Source organism: Myotis daubentonii, chromosome 7, assembly GCF_963259705.1.
Source record: "Myotis daubentonii chromosome 7, mMyoDau2.1, whole genome shotgun sequence".
Lineage (NCBI taxonomy): Eukaryota > Metazoa > Chordata > Mammalia > Chiroptera > Vespertilionidae > Myotis > Myotis daubentonii.
In genome coordinates this window covers 58,916,215-58,934,615 of record NC_081846.1, presented here as the reverse complement: position 1 = coordinate 58,934,615, position 18,401 = coordinate 58,916,215, and the positions used below count along the sequence as shown (strand labels likewise).

Below are 18,401 nucleotides of genomic sequence, written 5' to 3'. Positions count from 1 at the left end.
AAATGTAGTACCTATGAAATCCGGAGGCACTTTCTGTGCCTCTCTTTGGCCTGGGAGCTACTTGACGCCTCAGTCCATGCCTAATTCATTTCCGGCATCATCCCTTAGCTCTAAGTTGGCACTAAGCTCTCAATATTCTTAAGTACTAATTTGATATAGTTTATTTTTTATTTTTTTATAATACACCCAGTACTACATTTACTAAACTCTGATAGGGTATTCATACTTGAGAATTTTACAGATCTTTCTCTGGCATAAATGCTTAAAAGAGGGACCTGGGCCTATGATACCTCTAATTTCTGTGTTATTTAGCTCCTTAGCTAGAGCATTAGCACTTTTTGCCCTTGGAATCAAAGTTCTCTTCTTTCCTCTCCACGGCTTCCAAATATTTTGTCCTTTTGAGTCAAGGGAATTGGCCTGATTTTATGATGACATTTGGGTACGATATTTAAACTGTTAAAAGTTATAAAAACGACCCTTTGGTATTAAATGTAATGAATGGCTCTGAATTGAATACACGCACAAGTTCTCTTATATGAGCTTTGTGAGCCCAAACTGCTCCAGTTACATATTCTCATTGTAATTGGATTCCATGACATTCTCTCATCCCCAGGAGTATGCCAGGCCATGAAAATTCCTCATGGCTTGGTGTTGATATATACTTTGGGCCTTTTGAAGTTTTGAATTTCATCTCTAACTAGCGTCTGGGCCTCACAGTACTGCTGCTCCTACCCAATCCTGGAGAGATAGGGGTGTCTCTGCAAGAAAACCAAACCAAACCAAACTAATTTAATCTCTAAGAGATTTGTTGCAGCCCTCACAGAAAGGGGTGAGGGGGACGGCTTCTGGAACTGACCTTTCTTTGCCCAGCCTCACCTTTACCACGAATATTGTCCTTCCTTGGGTTAATTTGTTCCGGCTTGTATTTTTCTTTGTAAGTCCACAATATTATGCTTGGATGTCTTACATTAGACCAGGAACTCCTCAATATCAGGGGTTAATTTTCTTCCTCTTCTGTTGTGATAGCTTTGAACTCTTTTTCCCATTTTATAACCTCTAAAACACCGTTCTAGAAATAGGAGCCAGCACATACGAGGGCTAGTCTAGACTCATTGATGATGCGTTAGAGTAGATTGGAGATGTGGGGCTGGAACACGCCTGGACTCCTGTAGTGAGGGGTGAATGGGAGTTCCAGAAGGGCTTGTGAAAATGACTGAGTTAGCCTCCTGGGTAAAGATGGGTGCAGGCTCTCCTTGGACCCTCTAAAAGCACCAGAGTTTGTGACTGCCCTGAAATTGTACTGTGATATTTCCTAGTTGTGATTCATTCACCGTTTAATATGCTTCTAGTTCTGCTTTGACTTTTCCCCCAGGAAGAGACTAAAATCTCTTCATTATAATATAGACAGTGTACCGCACTTGGAATACAAATTTATCCATGTTCAGAGTAATTTTTCTTGTGATTGTCTCTACCCTGGAGAAGCGCCTTTAATGAATTACATACAAATTGTGTAATTTAAGAAGTTAATTTGGTTTTCTGGTTACACAGGACTAAAAACAGCCCTTGTAGAAAGAGATGATTTCTCATCGGGGACCAGCAGCAGAAGCACTAAATTGATCCATGGTGGTGTGAGATATCTTCAGAAGGCTATCATGAAGTTGGATATTGAGCAGGTAATTGTGTATGCTGGTTGTTAAACAAAAATTGCGACTATGCTTTTTTCTACCCAATTAAATCAGTTTGTTTTTTTTTAATGGCTCCTAACATTTCTTCCTGTTGGAAATACCTATTTAGTGTAGTCTGCTGGAATATCTTTCAGGAGAGGCGTGCCGGTTCTTTCCTGTGGTATTATGTTTATGGGCGATCGGGGGCTTTTTCTGCACAGGCATGTCAAAGTAGCAGATTTACAAAATCACTTTTGGGGGTGTTGCCTTTTAACAACGGTGATTGTTTTTTTTTCTTCTTTCTTTTTTTGTTTTTGTTTGCCAATAGCCACCAAATTGCTACTTCCCCAGAGTAATACAGGGGAAGTATTACTCTGTATTACTGTGCTGTAATACGGGGGGGGGGAGGGGGGGATATTAAATTGATCCTCTTAACTGAAACTGCAGCCATACGTTAATCTTGTCGCTGACATTCTGAAGGAAAGATGATCTGAGTCATGCTTTTCTTATGTCACACATTATTGTGTCCAGTCTGCCACCACTTGAAAACTGCCAAGGCAGTGTGGAAGATGACATTTCCCAGAGGGCTAAAAAAAAAAAAAAAAAAAAATCAGCTGAACTCGGTATCTGTCTTCCGTACGGGAAAAACACAGCAGCACTAACTTGACATTGTCACTTGTGAATCTGTCCCTTTTCTTCGGTGTCTCTGCGACATCGTGATGGCTGCAAGGAAAAGAGCATAGGGTTTAGAATCAGATGGCTTGGCATGTGTTCCAGTTTCCTTACTCAATTTTTAGGAGCCTCGGTATTCTCATTTGTAAAATTAGTGTCATACTTGTAATGCTGGTTCTTCAGAGGGGTATTCTAAGGACCAAAGGAGTTAAGAGATAAGCTTTTTGGTAATAATCTATAAAATACTGTGCAACTCCTAAGCACCATCTCTGCTTGGGGTCGTGGAGGCCTGAAGGGGAAGTGTAGCATGCATTTGAACAATCTGTTGTCTCTTACACGGGGAAATATTACAGGGGACTGAGAAAAGGGACAATATAGAGAATGCAAGATAAATTGTTATAATAATCTTGTAACTCCAGTCAGGAAAATATCTTACACCTGGGAGCTCTGACAGCATGTTTTTCTCCTATGCAAATACAGTTAAGGCTTCTAAAAAATCTCCCCGGTTGACAGCATGATGTATTATTAGAAATCTGATTAGGAGGGAGCTACCCTCTCTCAGAGGTAGAGAGGTTTCTGTGTATCAATCAGTTGGCGGGGTGTCTATTTGCCATTTGAAAATATTATGATCTGTTACTGCCAAACTAATTTTCTCTGTTTTGCTTTTCAGTATAGGATGGTAAAAGAAGCCCTTCACGAGCGCGCCAACCTACTAGAAATTGCTCCCCATTTATCAGCTCCATTGCCTATAATGCTTCCAGTTTACAAGTAAGCATTTTGGTAGCATCTATACACATTTGCTTATCTGAGGTTAATAGAGAACAACACAGTTTTAGTGGAAATATTCCCTCAGTTTGTATTTCTTAATGTGGTTTTAATTAGTCGCAATCTTTAATCATGCTCAAATACTTTCCTTTGTTGTATTAAAAGTGTGGCTTTTCCTAAATCACTCCCTACTGACCAACCTCCAAAGGCTACATCTTGAAGGCAAAGGGAGCTGTGTTCTGTATTTATAATTAGTAATTTCTCACGGCAGTTTCTGGCAGAATATAGATCTGCTTTGAGGAACGTAAGAGGCCCATTTGAAGACTAAAATGCAGAGCTCCAAAGTATCCTGCTGCAAAATCTGAGCCTAGTATGTACCAACTCCAAACCTAAATCATTCTGGGTCATTTTCAATATGTGCATTAACCCAAACTTTGTTTAGAAGTGTCAGATATTGCTGGCAGGCATGGCTCATTGCCTGAGCATTGACCTCTGCACCAGGAGGTCTTGTTTCAACTCCTGGTCAGGGCACATGCCCGGGTTGCAGGCTCAGTCCCCACTGTGGGGCGTGCAGGAGGCAGCCTATCAATGATTCTCTCTCATCATTGATGTTTCTGTCTTTTCCTCTCCCTTCATCTCTGAAATCAATAAACAAAACATTTTTTTTAAAAAGTGTCAGATTATAAATTATAAGACCCATTTTCCTGATATTGTTAAAGCTGTTCATGAAGTTGCCTTAAATTAGAGTACAGTAATATGAAGAAGTGGATTCTCTAACTTTGTTAGCCATGAGTGTTGTGGGGGACCTAGAAACAGATTTTACAATTGTCCATATTTTGTCATAGATTGCTTAGGACACCTTAAGCCAGTGATTCCCCACCCTGGGGATCCATTAGCGTCCCCCAGGCCCCTTCCTAGTTTAGCTAACTCAATCTCCAGACATGTGAAGCCTAGGCATCTGTGTTTATTTCTGATGCTCTCCAGAGAATTCTAAAATGCAGCGAGGTCAAGAACCATTGTCTTCCAGGTGATTCGTTGGAAGGCTCACGGATTCATTCACTTACATAGTTCAGCTGGGCTTTTGTCAACAACAGCGCTGCGGTTCTGTTTCTTTCACAGTACACTTCTAGCCATATTTTGCTTTTCTTAAACATATCTAAGAACTTAAAGCAACATTCTGTAATGTGATACACTGCCTCTAAAGAAACCTTTCCCCCTGTTTGTGCTGTAGGTGGTGGCAGTTACCTTACTACTGGGTAGGAATCAAAATGTACGACCTGGTGGCAGGAAGTAACTGCCTGAAAAGCAGTTACATCCTCAGCAAATCGAGAGCCCTGGAGCATTTCCCAATGCTTCAGAAGGACAGGCTGGTAGGAGCAATTGTCTACTATGATGGTATGTGTTTTTTTTTGTTTTGTTTTACAAGATACTTTACTCCCACTCATGACCCTTACAGTGTATTGTTAATGAGACAGTTTTGCATTCTTAATTTTAATGTGACTCTTACACAACACACAAATAGACACACCCACTCACCATTTTCTCCGATACTAGCTAAAAACCTCCACATTGTGTTTTGCTTTTCATATGTGTAATTTTGCATATTTCTTTTCTGCTTGGGTTTCTACTTTGTATCTTATGGCTGGTTTGGTCCATTTTCCCTCATTATGAATTTGGACCCCACCTTCATGTCATTTAATTGGTTATACGTTTGCCAGTGACTATATTACATGAAATGAATATATTACAATGTTGAAAGGAGCTAAGGATCTGTTAGGTTTTCTAGATGAAACCTCTATTTTCAAGGGGTTAGAAACCCAGAGAAAAATGCCCCCTGGGCTGAAATGAACAAGTTTGTAGTTTGCACAGGGCACAATTCTTGAACATATAATTTATGATGAAGGTGGATGAACATTGCATTTATTAAACCAACCCCTCTGTTTTTATTGCTTATTTTATTGTTGTTGGATGTTTTCTAATAGTGACATTATTTAGTATCCATTTGCCATGTGTTCAATGTTCATTTTGTGTGTGAGCAATATAATTTTGTATACTTTTATTTGAAGGAACTCACCACTTATATTTCCAGATGGACCACAATACAGCATAAAGTAAAACAGGAAAAGCCATTTGTGAAAATTTTTATAGTTTTAAAGGTGTGTGGAATTAGCAAATAGTCCAAAGATGTTTATTTACAAGGAAATAACTGGATATAGATATTGTATATGTTCAAAAAGTCTTAGAAATTTTGTGACACAATTGGTTCTATAGCTCAGTGAGTTTTTTAAATTTCCATTATGTGATGTTTGTATTTCATGTTAGGTATCTAAACTCTTGGTGTGAAATATATCTATATTTAGGAGGCTTTGATATTTATATTACTCCATATTATAGTATATCCTCAAGACCATCCTATCTCCCCCAAGTGTTACACAGCTAAGTAGTTAGCTGTCTGTTAGGCTTTCGTGTGGGAATACAGAAAGTGTATGTGCAATGGGGACAAACTCAAGAAAATGTCCTAGGAGCAACATTAGGGAAATGTTAAGGGTCTTAGACAAACATTAAAAGCTAGAAAATTCACAGTGCCCATCAGTATCTGAACATGACGGAGGGCGGGGGGCACTTATCTACACTTTTGGTACCCTTGATAGGATATATGTTAAGGACAACCTTAACTGTGAATTTGCTTTCTCAGCATCGGACCCTAATGCTAGTCCATTGTAGTTTACTGGGTGATTACATTGAAGAGGGTTTGGTCCAGGAGGAGGAAGAAGGCATGCTACTCATCCTGACGTGGAAGTGTTGTATTCTTTGCCTCTTACTGCTAAGCCCTCCTGCACAGTCCCTCTAGACTTGTCCACGTGAGGATGCTAACTACTTTTACTGTTTGCTTGGTTTTGTTTTTAAGGTGTGCATATCTGAATCTCCTTAAGAGGATTCTTAGTGGATATCATATCTGATTTTGTGGCATCTTGTCTTATGTTGACTTTAATATTGTTATGAATTATAAGTTCTTTTTTTAAATGTTTTTATTGATTTCAGAAAGAAGGAGAGAGAGATAGAAACATCAGAGAATCATTGTTGGTTGCCTCCTGCAGTCCTCCTCCCCCCCCAAGGATTCAGCCCGAAACCTAGGCATGTGCCAGGACTGGGAATTGAAACGTGACCTCCTTCCTGGTCCATGGGTTCAACCATTGAGCCACACTGGCCAGGCGAATGAATTATAGATTCTTAAAGGGAAATCTATGTCACACACGCAAAAAACAAACAAACACATGGCCCTATTAGAATCAAGGGGATCAAAAATTTCTTTAATTCCGAATTGGCTCTTACAGCTTGTTATAGGTTGCAAAATTGAGTTTAGCAAAGATTACCAAAAAATTTAAAAATCATTATGAAAATAATTTCATGTTGACATTTGGAAATTTATTTTAAAATCTTAAAGTCTTGAATAGAAAGGGTAAAAGTAATTATATTCTAGTCCTTTGAAATAATTTTCTTTTAATCCTTGTTCAGAAATGATACAGGCCCAACTGTGTCACTCTTGAGGTAAGTTAAAACAAGAATGTGAACTAAAGTGTAGTTCTGTGATTTCCCAGCTGTGCTCACAGATAGGACAACTCCTGGTGATGAGCAAATTAAATAGCAACATGGAAATAGATACAATAGGGAGCATATAGGTAAAGGAATTAAATGCCGTAAATATATACTCAGAGAAAGGAAGGAATGCCTTACCCCTGATCAAAAAATAACATCAGCATCCTGTTACCGAAGTATTTCAGAGGAAAATAACTTCCTGAACATTTACTTTTGCAAACAAGGTCTAAAATTGTAATGCATAACATAAACCTTTCTTAACAAGAAAAAAAAATTTCTCCATAACTAACCATTATGAGACTGTAGTAACAGTCACCCAGATGGTTTCAAATGTATTTGAGCTTCTTGAAATAACCTTTTTTTTAATTTAAAAAATATTTTATTGAGGTGAAATTCACATAACAAAATTACCATTTTAAAGTGAACAGAAGTAATATTTATACCTCTCATCTTGGGGAAAATCTTGATTTTGATAAAAAAAAAAAGAAAGTGGCAAAAGTAATTGAAAGAACTTTTAAATGCTACCAGAAGTTTTGTGAATGAAAACCTCTTATTAGTGATACGTTAGACCAGTGATGGCGAACCTTTTGAGCTCGGCATGTCATCATTTTGAAAAACTCTAACTTAACTCTGGTGCCGTGTCACATATAGAAATTTTTTGATATTTGAAACCATAGTAAAACAAAGACTTATATTTTTGATATTTATTTTATATATTTAAATGCCATTTAACAAAGAAAAATCAACCAAAAAAATGAGTTCGCGTGTCAGAGGTGTCATAGGTTCGCCATCACTGCATTAGACAGTTACATCAGCACCAATGAAAAGTGAAATGTAGGCGTGTGGAAATATAGTGAGATGGACTAGAAAACATTGCCATTCACTTGGACTAATGGCTGAGACAGTCTAAGGTTCCTTCCATACTGAGATGTTGAGCTAGCTGAAGATGTTCCCTCTAAAGTATGAAATGTACAAAGGTAAAAAAATTTTTCTTAATTACTCATAAGGACATTTCATCCTAAATAAATAGAGATGGCCATTGCATACGATTAAGGCAAAATATATTCCCTCCACACAAGTCCAAAGGGTCATAAAAGTAATTCCATATTTTTTAAAATGTAGTAATTATAGTGGCTGTGCTCAGCAAAGGCATGATCCATTGCCATGTTTTGTTGTTAACTGCTGAAAACAAACTCACACATATAGAGGAATAGCTAGCTACCTTTTCCTTTTTTTTTTTTTTCAATGCAGACAAAGTAAATGTCAGATTTCTCAGTAAAATCCATATGAAATGAAAGTTGGACTAGGAAGTGACATACAAGCTTATATTTTCTTTTTATATTCTGCTAGAGAAAACATACAGTCAGCTTACTGGTTTTCTGACTGAGACATGTCCGAGTGTTTCCTATCTGCTCCTTGCCATCTCCTACCAGAGCGCCATTAGCTGACCCCGACCATGGCCATGACCACTGATCAGGGGTTCACCAGATAGAGTGTGTGACTGATCCAACTCTCCCAAGTCAGCGAGAAGTGTTGGAGGCCTGACAGGCCCGGGTGACTTGTCCAGCTGTGAGATTAAGCGAACCAGCTGGGGAGAGGAAGCGAGTCTCCTCTGGACCTTATTTTGTCTTCCTCCGTCGACTTCTGTCTTTCTGTTCCCAGAGGAGATCTTTGATGCCATTTCTCTTGGACTGCAGTCATCCGATTCAGTGCACAAAAAGTGAGATATAACTAAAAATCATTAAATATTTAAAACCATTAAATTCCTCCATTAAGCTTCTCTAAGATACAACTGGAGAACAAAATTACAGCTTTAAATTCTTTCTTTTGCGAGTCCAGTCATGGACACAGAGAGTTGTCTGTTATTTCCTACCTGATAATGCCCTCAAGTATTCCTTGTGCACATATGAAAACAGCAACCTACAAGAAATTACATTAGCTTTCCTAATGTAAATAAAAATTAGTTATATCCGTGTTTCAAAGGGGGAATTACAACCCAGGTTTTCTTAGAATATTCATTTTTATTCCAACGCAAAACTCACAGCATACTAATAGATGAATTCCGCTGGCGAGAGAGCAAAGCTAATTTAATCTCTGGCTCCCCTGAGGTAAATGTAGTTCATGGTCCTGCCCCCGCCCCAACCTCAGCTATAATCCCTGGGTCCTGGAGGTAGGAATGCACTGGAGTGAGGAAAATTCTGCAGCAGGATATAATGATCCAAAATGACAGGGACAATAATGACAATGAATTTCATGTCTCCCAGTCATGGGCTGGAGATGCTTGACTAGGCTGACTCATACAATTAAATTGTTACAGGTACAGCAGGAGATGTAGTTAGCTCTGTGCTTTGGGGAACGATGCCTCTGGCAAGAGGCATATTGTGGCATCCAGACTCTTTTGTTAGGAACAAACTATTGCTCCTCTAGGCATGCACCTGCAATTGTACACTCAAATAAAGAAAGCCTGGGCTAAAGACAAGTCTTTTAAAGTATTGATTTTATCTGCCTTGAAAGCTTAAAAAAATCAATTACCCAATAACAGAAAGGTGATATTTTTTGGTCTTACTGTTTTTTTTTTTTTTGTTTTGTTTTTTGTTGAAATCCTGGAACTTAAGTAAAATCCAAAGATGGCGCCTTTAATCCTCATTTACATTATATGCAAACAGCATTGTTGAACTAATTGGATGTTATCTACTTTGCATATGACAGACACATCAATTTCTTCAGAGGAATAGAAATAGGTTGAAAAAGTAACTGAATGATGTGGATTTACAAACAAAATAGCAGTGCTATTATGCAAGTTTAGTTACCTGCTTCTTTTTTATTTATTTTTTTAAAATAATATATTTTATTGATTTTTTACAGAGAGGAAGGGAGAGAGATAGAGAGTTAGAAACATCGATGAGAGAGAAACATCAATCAGCCGCCTCCTGCACATCTCCTACTGGGGATGTGCCCGCAACCCAGGTACATGCCCTTGACCGGAATCGAACCTGGGACCTTTCAGTCCACAGGCCGACGCTCTATCCACTGAGCCAAACTGGTTTTGGCAGTTACCTGCTTCTTATTGCAGTTCTTATAAGTGTATCATGACCTCTAACGTGGTATGAGTGAGCCTCATGGGTGCACAAAACCATCCACTGCTTGTAGGAAGGAGATATTAAAATTCCTACTTAGATCTCCTTCTATCAATATTACAATCCCTCCATAGATCTATTTCTATCAAATTTCATATAAATGTCCTTTTATAGCCTGGCCTGCATGACTCGGTAGTTCAGGCAGTCATGGTTTGATTCCTGGTCAGGGCACATGCCGGGGTTGTGGCCCAATACCCAGTAGGGGGTGTGCAGGGGGTAGCCGATCAATGATTCTCATCATTTATGTTTCTATCTCTCTTTCCCTCTCCCTTCCTCTCTGAAATAACATATATATATATTAAAAATAAATATAAAACCTGTTATATATGGTTCAAATGTCTAGAATATATAAGTACAGTAACACACACACAATAATTCAGATATGTATTTGTAAATAAACATCCATATTGAGGTTATATGTTGATGTTTGCTATACTTTTGTAACACTTGACTTAATTTTTCTTTTTTGAATCACTGGGTTGGTAATTTGTCATCATGTTATGTTTTGGTAACTGACTAATTTTACTCTTATCAAGATAGATGTATTCAGTGAGAGGAAAAATTCCTCTAGAAGAGTAAACATTACCAAATCCCTTCCTTTATTTCTCAAGGTTCAATTTCTAGGAACTTTGATGGAGGGGTCTAGGAAAAAACAAACCCAAAATGTATTGACTAAGAGGGTTTACTATCTTGAGAATCTCAAAATTATCAAAATTTGACATGATAGATTAAGACCTATTTATTGTTTTTATTTCCATCTTAAAGTAAAGATATAATAAATTTATTTTAAAATGTAAAGTTCTATTTGCCAACAGTTTTCCAGGCTCCTTTTCAGATCCTTATTATTGTACATACTGAGGTTTAAAATTGCATAGATATTGATACATACAAAAAACTATAACACACACACATACACACAGTCTTCTTTTTTATATTATGTAAATATTTAAAAATAGTCTGTTGTTTAGTGTTATTTTTAAACTTTGTAAAAGTATAATGTGTTTAGTTATATAAGTTGATATGAACACTTTGGAAAACAATTAGAAGACCCTCGTAATAAAGTTGAGCATGCATATTATACCTTGTGATTCAGTAATTCTCCTACTCAGTTTATGCCCAGGAAAGCTTACAAAGGGTCCACCAGGAGATAAGTACAGAAAAGTTCATTGTAGCACTGGGTATAATTTCAAAAGAGGAATAATGAAAACATCTACGAAGAGCCAAAGAATAAATAACCTATAGTGTAGTCATATTATGGAGTAAAACACGGCATTGAAAGTGAATGAATGAAGCTGAACAAAACAGATGAGTCTTAGAAAAAGAATGTTGAAAATGCCACAATAATTTGTCTCACAATTTAAGTATCATAATCATACTTGAGAATTGCTTTCCACAGTATTGTAGTGCAATTGAAACAATAATATGGAAATAGACACCTTAAGTTTACAAACTTTGTTGAGTTTTCAGCCCCACATTTTACCTTTATGACTTTAGGTTTTTATAATACCTAACTCACAGGGTGTTTTAAGGTTTAGATGATTTATAAGTGTAAAATAACATTATAGAACATTATTCAAATATTAATTGTTTTAGTGGGGCCAACTTCATGGGTAATCTACAGTATATCAAATTCTTCTTTTCATGAAAACGTTCCAAAGGGAAGCATCAGTTCCACTAATGTCCCTTTATAAATTTAAAATTTGCAGCTTTCCCCAGGTAAGTTTGTAAAACATTCTTAGGAAAAAGGAACATGTTGTGCAGATAAACATGTTCCACGTAAGTATATAATTTTTGAAATTTAAGAGTTAGAAAACACACATTCTAAAAGAACTTATTTTAAAATTTTTCCACCTCTTAGACACTAATTTAAAACACATTTGTTTTAATAGTTCTCCTTGCCCATCTGCACATACATTAACTGTACAATTTTTATCTTGAGTTCCTACTATCAGTTTTCCATTGTATTTCTTCTCTTGTTCTCTATGAGTTACATAAATGAAACTGACATTATTGCTCATATAGCAGGCATATATATATATATTTTGCCCCCGAATGTTGCCTTTTTGCTATTCAATCTCTCTGGATACCAACTAATGCTAAATGAAATTTGACATGTACCCCTAAGAAACAAAACTTATAAATTGTGGCTTCAAAGGAAACCTTGAATAAATAGGACACATTTGTGTCCACCCAGGCTAACATCTAACATATGCTTTAGCTTCCTGAGGATGAGACAGAGCAAAATAGGCCCTAGGAAAGTTTACAATTGTTTATTGCTCATTTGACCAGTATGTATTAAATACCAGGCTTTCATTCTCTTATAATTAGTTTTATTAAAGAAAATGAAAAGCACTAAAAGGTAGATTTGATCAGGTGTAGGATACTGAGATAGTAGTCATCCATATTATGCTCTGTATATAAAAGCTTAAAAAACAGTGCTAAATTCACCAATAGTAGGCTTTTTATGCATAGAAGTTGTTTGAGCATGTAGTTCTGGTGTATTTATGTAAGTTATCTACTTCTCACTGTTGCTAGTTGACCCTTTTTGAAAAGATGTAGGATCAAAGGCAATTGCTCTTGCATCACCCCTTCTCCCCAGTTTACTCATTCATCCAAAATATGTATTTATGGAGCTCCTACTATTTTTCAGACATTGTGCCTGGCATTAGGGCCAAATGCAGTTAGGACAGAGTTCTGAGCTTTCGAATTCTGAGAGAGTTCACTGCATGGATGCCAAATCTTATGCCAAACACGTATACCCCACTACCAACAATGTTTTACATTTGTGGAGCAAAGTGTAGTTTTCAAGCCATTTTTCTTCCATAAATTATGTTAGTTGACCCTGCTCAGAATGTATGCTGGGACAGGATATTATGATCCCTGTTTTAAAGGAGAAGGGTATCATAGCTGAATATTTGGATCAGTATTTTGGACATGTGAGGATGTAAAAGTGATTTTTTTCTTGGCTAGAAAGAAAGAGTTTTTACAAAGTATGGATTATAACATCATGGCTTCTTGAAGTCTGTTATGTACTTTAACAAAAAACTGCAAATGTAATGAGATTAATAAAATGAACTTTTCATTTCAACACAAAATCTCATGGCTTACCTTCATCTATACTCCTAGCTACTTCCTACTGCCCCCAGATATTTCATCCATGAATATTTTACTTTGTATCTTTAAAGGACATTTGTTCTTTAAAATACAACCACATCTAAGATGTTTGACAATAATTTCGTGTTGTTTTTTTTTTACAATAATTTCTTTCTTTTTTTTTTTTTAAATATATTTTATTGATTTTTCACAGAGAGGAAGGGAGAGAGATAGAGAGAGTTAGAAACATCGATGAGAGAGATATCGATCAGCTGCCTCCTGCACATCCCCCACCGGGGATGTGCCCGCAACCCAGTCACATGCCCTTGACCGGAATTGAACCCGGGACCTCTCAGTCCGCAGGCTGACGCTCTATCCACTGAGCCAAACCGGTTTCGGCTACAATAATTTCTTAATATCAGGTCATGTACATATGTCTCCCTGTAGTCTTATAACCTTAATCAGCTCCTGACTAAATAAAATAAAATAAAAATCAAGCTATAAAAAAACCAAAATCTTATTTAAGGTTCATATATGTCAATTCAAACTTAGTGGCTTCAAACGCCAGTGGTTTCTCACTCAGATCCTTCTATGGTTGCAGTAAGCTGGCAGCTGAGGCCAGAGTTTTTCTTAAATGTCTAGCTCCTGGGCTGAGAAGGCTGGAACAGCTTGGGGCTAGCTCCGCATCTTTCTCACTGGGGCTTTTCTACATGGCCAGGCTGGACTTGTACGTAGTCAGACTTTATGTCGTAGCTGGCTTACCCCGATGAGTGTACCAAGAGACCAAGGCTTAAATGCAAGTCTTCTTCTGGCCTTGGGAGTTATAGTGTCACTTCTACCACAAGGCATAGTTTATTGGGGAGAGATGGGAGACATCTTTGGTGGCTAACTACAAGGAGGCTGGATCTCAAATTGTTTTATCAAAAACGCTTTATAGGTATTGGTGTGACTTTCTGTCTTTTTTTTAAAAAAAAAAAAAATCAGCCGTAACCGATTTGGCTCAGTGGATAGAGCGTCAGCCTGTGGACTGAAAGGTCCCAGGTTTGATTCCGGTCAAGGGCATGTACCTTGGTTGCGGGCACATCCCCAGTGGGGGATGTGCAGGAGGCAGCTGATCGATGTTTCTCTCTCATCGATGTTTCTAACTCTCTATTCCTCTCCCTTCCTCTCTGTGAAAAATCAATAAAATCTATAAAAAAAAATCAGTCATTATAATCATTGCCTACATCAATTAATAGTATTTCATTAGAGGTTAAGAGGCTACAACATGGTATTTTCCTAACTCTCTTTCCTTCTTTATTTATATGTTGTATTTGTTATAATGTTCCTGCATCAATTCTTTGCCTACCTTGTTACATTTTGTATAACATGTCTGGATAAATGCTTGAGTTTTTCCATTAATTGCTAGTTTTTAAAAATAAAGAGTTGGTGTTCCTGTATTCTCCAAACGTTATGAGAAATTTTTTTGACTACCAACTACACTCATGATATCAAACATATTTGATGTGTGTCAATTCCTTACATATTGATGTTCAAACTGTCCTATCTCTGGCCTCTGGGCACCTCCTCAGGTTGGCCCTTTTAATACGCTGTCAGTGGTGGATGATGACTTCTGTGTTATCTGGTATCACAAGTTATATTCAGGCTCTTCTTGAAACTTTCCTGCCCTAGACTTAGAAGCAACCGTTTCTTCAACAAGCTGTGATTCCTTCCTGTGCGAGATGCTAATCAGAGACCATAATCTCTTTGCTATGGATGTTCATTGCTACTCATTGGTCATTATTTCTAGGCCTTAGAGTAGAAAAAAATAAGAAAAATGTTTTGTTTAAAGAAGAAAAACATCCCCTGGAGGGGCGGCTCGGTTGGTTGGAGCATTGCTCCCTACACCATTAAAGGTACCGGTCTGATTCCTGGCCAGAGCACATACCCATGTTTTGGATTCAATCCCAGTCAGGGCACCTGATTGATGTTTCTCTCTCACAGTGATGCTTCTCTCTTCTTTCGCTCTTCCTCTTTCTAGTACATATCCTTGGGTGAGGATTTAAAAAAAAAGAAGTAAAAGAAAACATGATGAATTCTTAGACATAATTCCACTTTAAATTCAGGAGTAGATGCCTTTTATTTAACCTCATCAGTCATTATCTCTAAAAAAATCACTGAAAGCAGTTTAAGATTTTTGTTGTTGTTCTTAGAGTATATGCCTGCCAATGAGGATATGTAGACAGATTACTGTATTTTAAAGCTACTTGACATAGTTCCTATTAGTGTTTTTATGTCACTAACTCAGTATAATAAATCAGTTTAATTTTGCTTTAGATCATTAAGAATTTATTTATTACTTTTTTTTTAATTTCAGAGAGAAAGGGAGAAGGGAGAGAGAGAGAGAGATAGAAACATCAATGATGAGACAGAATCATTGATTGGCTGCCTCCTGCATGCCCCACATGGGATTGAGCCCACAACCCGGGCATGTGCCCTGACTGGGATCAAACTGAGACTTCCTGGTTCATAGCTTGATGCTCAACCACTGAGCCATGCTGGTCAGGAAGGAATTTATTTTTTTTAAGCTGTGCTCTTGCATAATAATTATGTAAAGTACAGAGTTTCAAGGTAAAAATAAATATAAACACTATTCAAATAAGGTTAGCTTCTCTCCCTATGCCCTCCACCATATTCCCTTCTTCTTAAATGTAAGGTTTTTGTTTTTTAAGAATTTTGGTATATCTTTTCATTGTATGTATGTATATGTATGCATATCTGTATATTATATGTATAATTATGTTTGCTCCCTTTACCATTTCTTAGATAATATTAGTGCCTTGGTTTTCCCCCCCAGCTAATGGTGGGTATTTTATTCCATAGTAGTATAAGGAACCACAAAGTTTTAAAAAGGTGAATTTAAAAAGCATACAAGACCCAAATTCTACAGGATTAAATTTTATTGCTGTTAGCTGCATGGATCAATATATATCCATTAGTACAGCCTTAGCCATCAATAAACCATATTTTCAAGTTATTTTTCTTCTTATAAATGAAAATACAATCTTTCTTTCTTTGGACACTACAAAACAATGGCACATCCACTATATTTATTTATTTTTATTTGTTTTTTTATTTTAAAACATATTGTTATTGATTTTAGAGAAATAGGGAGAGGGATAGAGGGATAGAAATATTAATGATGATGGAGAATCATTGATCAGCTGCCTCCTGCACGCACGCTACTGGGGTTCGAGCCTGCAACCCAGGCATGAGCCCTTGACCGGAATTGAACCCAGGACCTTTCAGTCCGCAGGCTGACGCTCTATCCACTGAGCCAAACTGGCTAGGGCCACTACTTTTATTATATAGACTTTAAAATTAGGCTGTGAGTTGCAAATCCATAATTTTATCATTATATAAAACATGTTCTGATTTGTTTAAATTTGCTGAAACCTAGTTCATATCATCTGCTTGTGTTGAACGGCAATCTGCCTAGTCAAACTAAATGCTCATGTTAATTATAATGATTTTTAAAAAAGATGGGTCTGTTTTACATTAATGCATACAATTATATACTTAGTAAAATTTTATTTTTATATTAATGGTACATTTAAACATATTAGACATGAAACTAATTAATTATAGCTAACAGCCAGGGTTTAAAATGTTGAGGGATTTTAAGCTTTTGTTTCAGAGACATTAGGAAAACACATGCCCAAGAACTATAAGCCATATCTAAATGTGGTGCACACTGACGCTTAAGGTAGAACTATTCAACGTGTTTGTCTCAAAGTAGCTTTTCTTCGGAAATTTGATCCCATGGGTCACATTTGGAAAAGAAGGGAGTGGGAAATATTTGCCACTGGAATGTGGGAAATAGGAAATAAAAAGCTAGAAGGCTTTCTTTAGGAACCGATTCTCTTGCTACTTGATTGAGTGACAATATAATGCCTCATGTATCTGTTGGCAGACTCTCTAGGTGCCCACTGATCTTATCCAATCTAGTGTGTTTTCTCACATCCTTTTGAGGGATTGAGAGTCTGTGCTCAGATAAAATTTTTTGAAAAGGAAGAAACAGAGAAAAACAACAACAGTCGTCAAATCCATTTGGAGTTTTGTGTACACCACGCAGCAGCTTTCTTAGTGGTATGGAATTCCAGGCTGGTGTCTCACCTCACAGGAAATAGTAGTAATACAAACATCTCTTGGATAAAAAAGCGCCACACTGTGGTTTCAATATCTGTTCCACAACCAAACCTTGGTAATGTTACATGGAAAAACAGTGAAGAAAAGGTGTTGGTTCATAGTTCTTATAAATAGACCTAACACCTTGGTAGCTTCTATCCTCTGGAACCAAATAGGCCACTATTTTAGACTGTGAATTTCAAAATGGTTTCATTATGACTATTAATATTTACTCATATCACACGTCATATTAAGAAAACACTGCTTAGACCAGTGGTCGGCAAACTGCGGCTCACGAGCCACATGCGGCTCTTTGGCCCCTTGAGTGTGGCTCTTCCACAAAATACCAACTTCTGCGCATGGGCCACAAATAGGCAACTGCACTGTACATGCGCACCTGCACGTGGTATTTTGTGGAAGAGCCACACTCAAGGGGCCAAAGAGCCGCATGTGGCTCGCGAGCCGCAGTTTGCCAACCACAGGCTTAGACCATCATATCTGCCCACAGAAAATGTGAACCACACAACACCTACTTTAAAAAACAGCAACTCAGTTCTGCCTGTTAAAAACACACACATCCTAACTGACTTCCCACACAACTTATATAGCTGCTGCTCCTTTACTATCCAAAACCAAATAGGTATTCTTGCATTCTGGAAAAACTGCTACCAATCTGTAATTTGCTACCTATTAAGAAGAACACGTCTTTTGAGCAGAGCATGATAAAAAAACACACACATAAGAATTAGATGAACAACCATCAGATTAAGAACAAAATCAAATAACTTGTACTTTATGTCAGTAATGATTAATATATTACTCCGAATTAACTAGGGATAGGTAGCATCAAAGGCTCTCAGTAAACCAGAAGCTCCATATTCCCGCGAGTTTTAGATCCTTCTAACTTTAACCTGATGGATGCAGCAGTGAATGGACATGCGGTTCATGCAGTATCACTTCCCCTCACAGGACAAAGCCTGGCTGAAAGCGCGCTGAGACCAGGCTCCCAGGGCTGCTCTTGCTCTTTCGATAATTTCTCTGTGCAACGCCTTTGCCTCAGTAGCTACCTCAAGCTGTTTTGGTAGAATAAGGGGTACAAATACATGATCATTACAAGGATTTACAAATTGGATAAATTCACTATCACCCCCTTAAGGGAATGAAATAAATTCAGATTTTCTTTTTTAGCAGTTGTCTCTTCAAGCAGCATTAAAAACACACACACAATAGTATATGCTAGTAACAAGAAAAAAGTATTGTGTAAAGTAAGATTAATATATATTTTTACATTTTTCCTCTGTCTTCT

The 18,401-nt window shown here is 37.4% G+C and overlaps 1 protein-coding gene across 4 annotated transcripts in view; it reads left to right on the top strand.

Moving 5' to 3' along the window:
• GPD2 (glycerol-3-phosphate dehydrogenase 2) overlaps positions 1–18,401 on the top strand; it is a 141,025-nt gene that overhangs the window by 71,368 nt on the left and 51,256 nt on the right. For all 4 annotated transcript variants that reach the window (XM_059704404.1, XM_059704403.1, XM_059704405.1 and 1 more), the window contains exons 4-6: positions 1,549–1,673; positions 3,007–3,104; positions 4,333–4,496. In XM_059704404.1, coding sequence (XP_059560387.1) covers positions 1,549–1,673; positions 3,007–3,104; positions 4,333–4,496 — 387 coding nt within the window. The remainder of the gene's footprint in view (positions 1–1,548; positions 1,674–3,006; positions 3,105–4,332; positions 4,497–18,401) is intronic.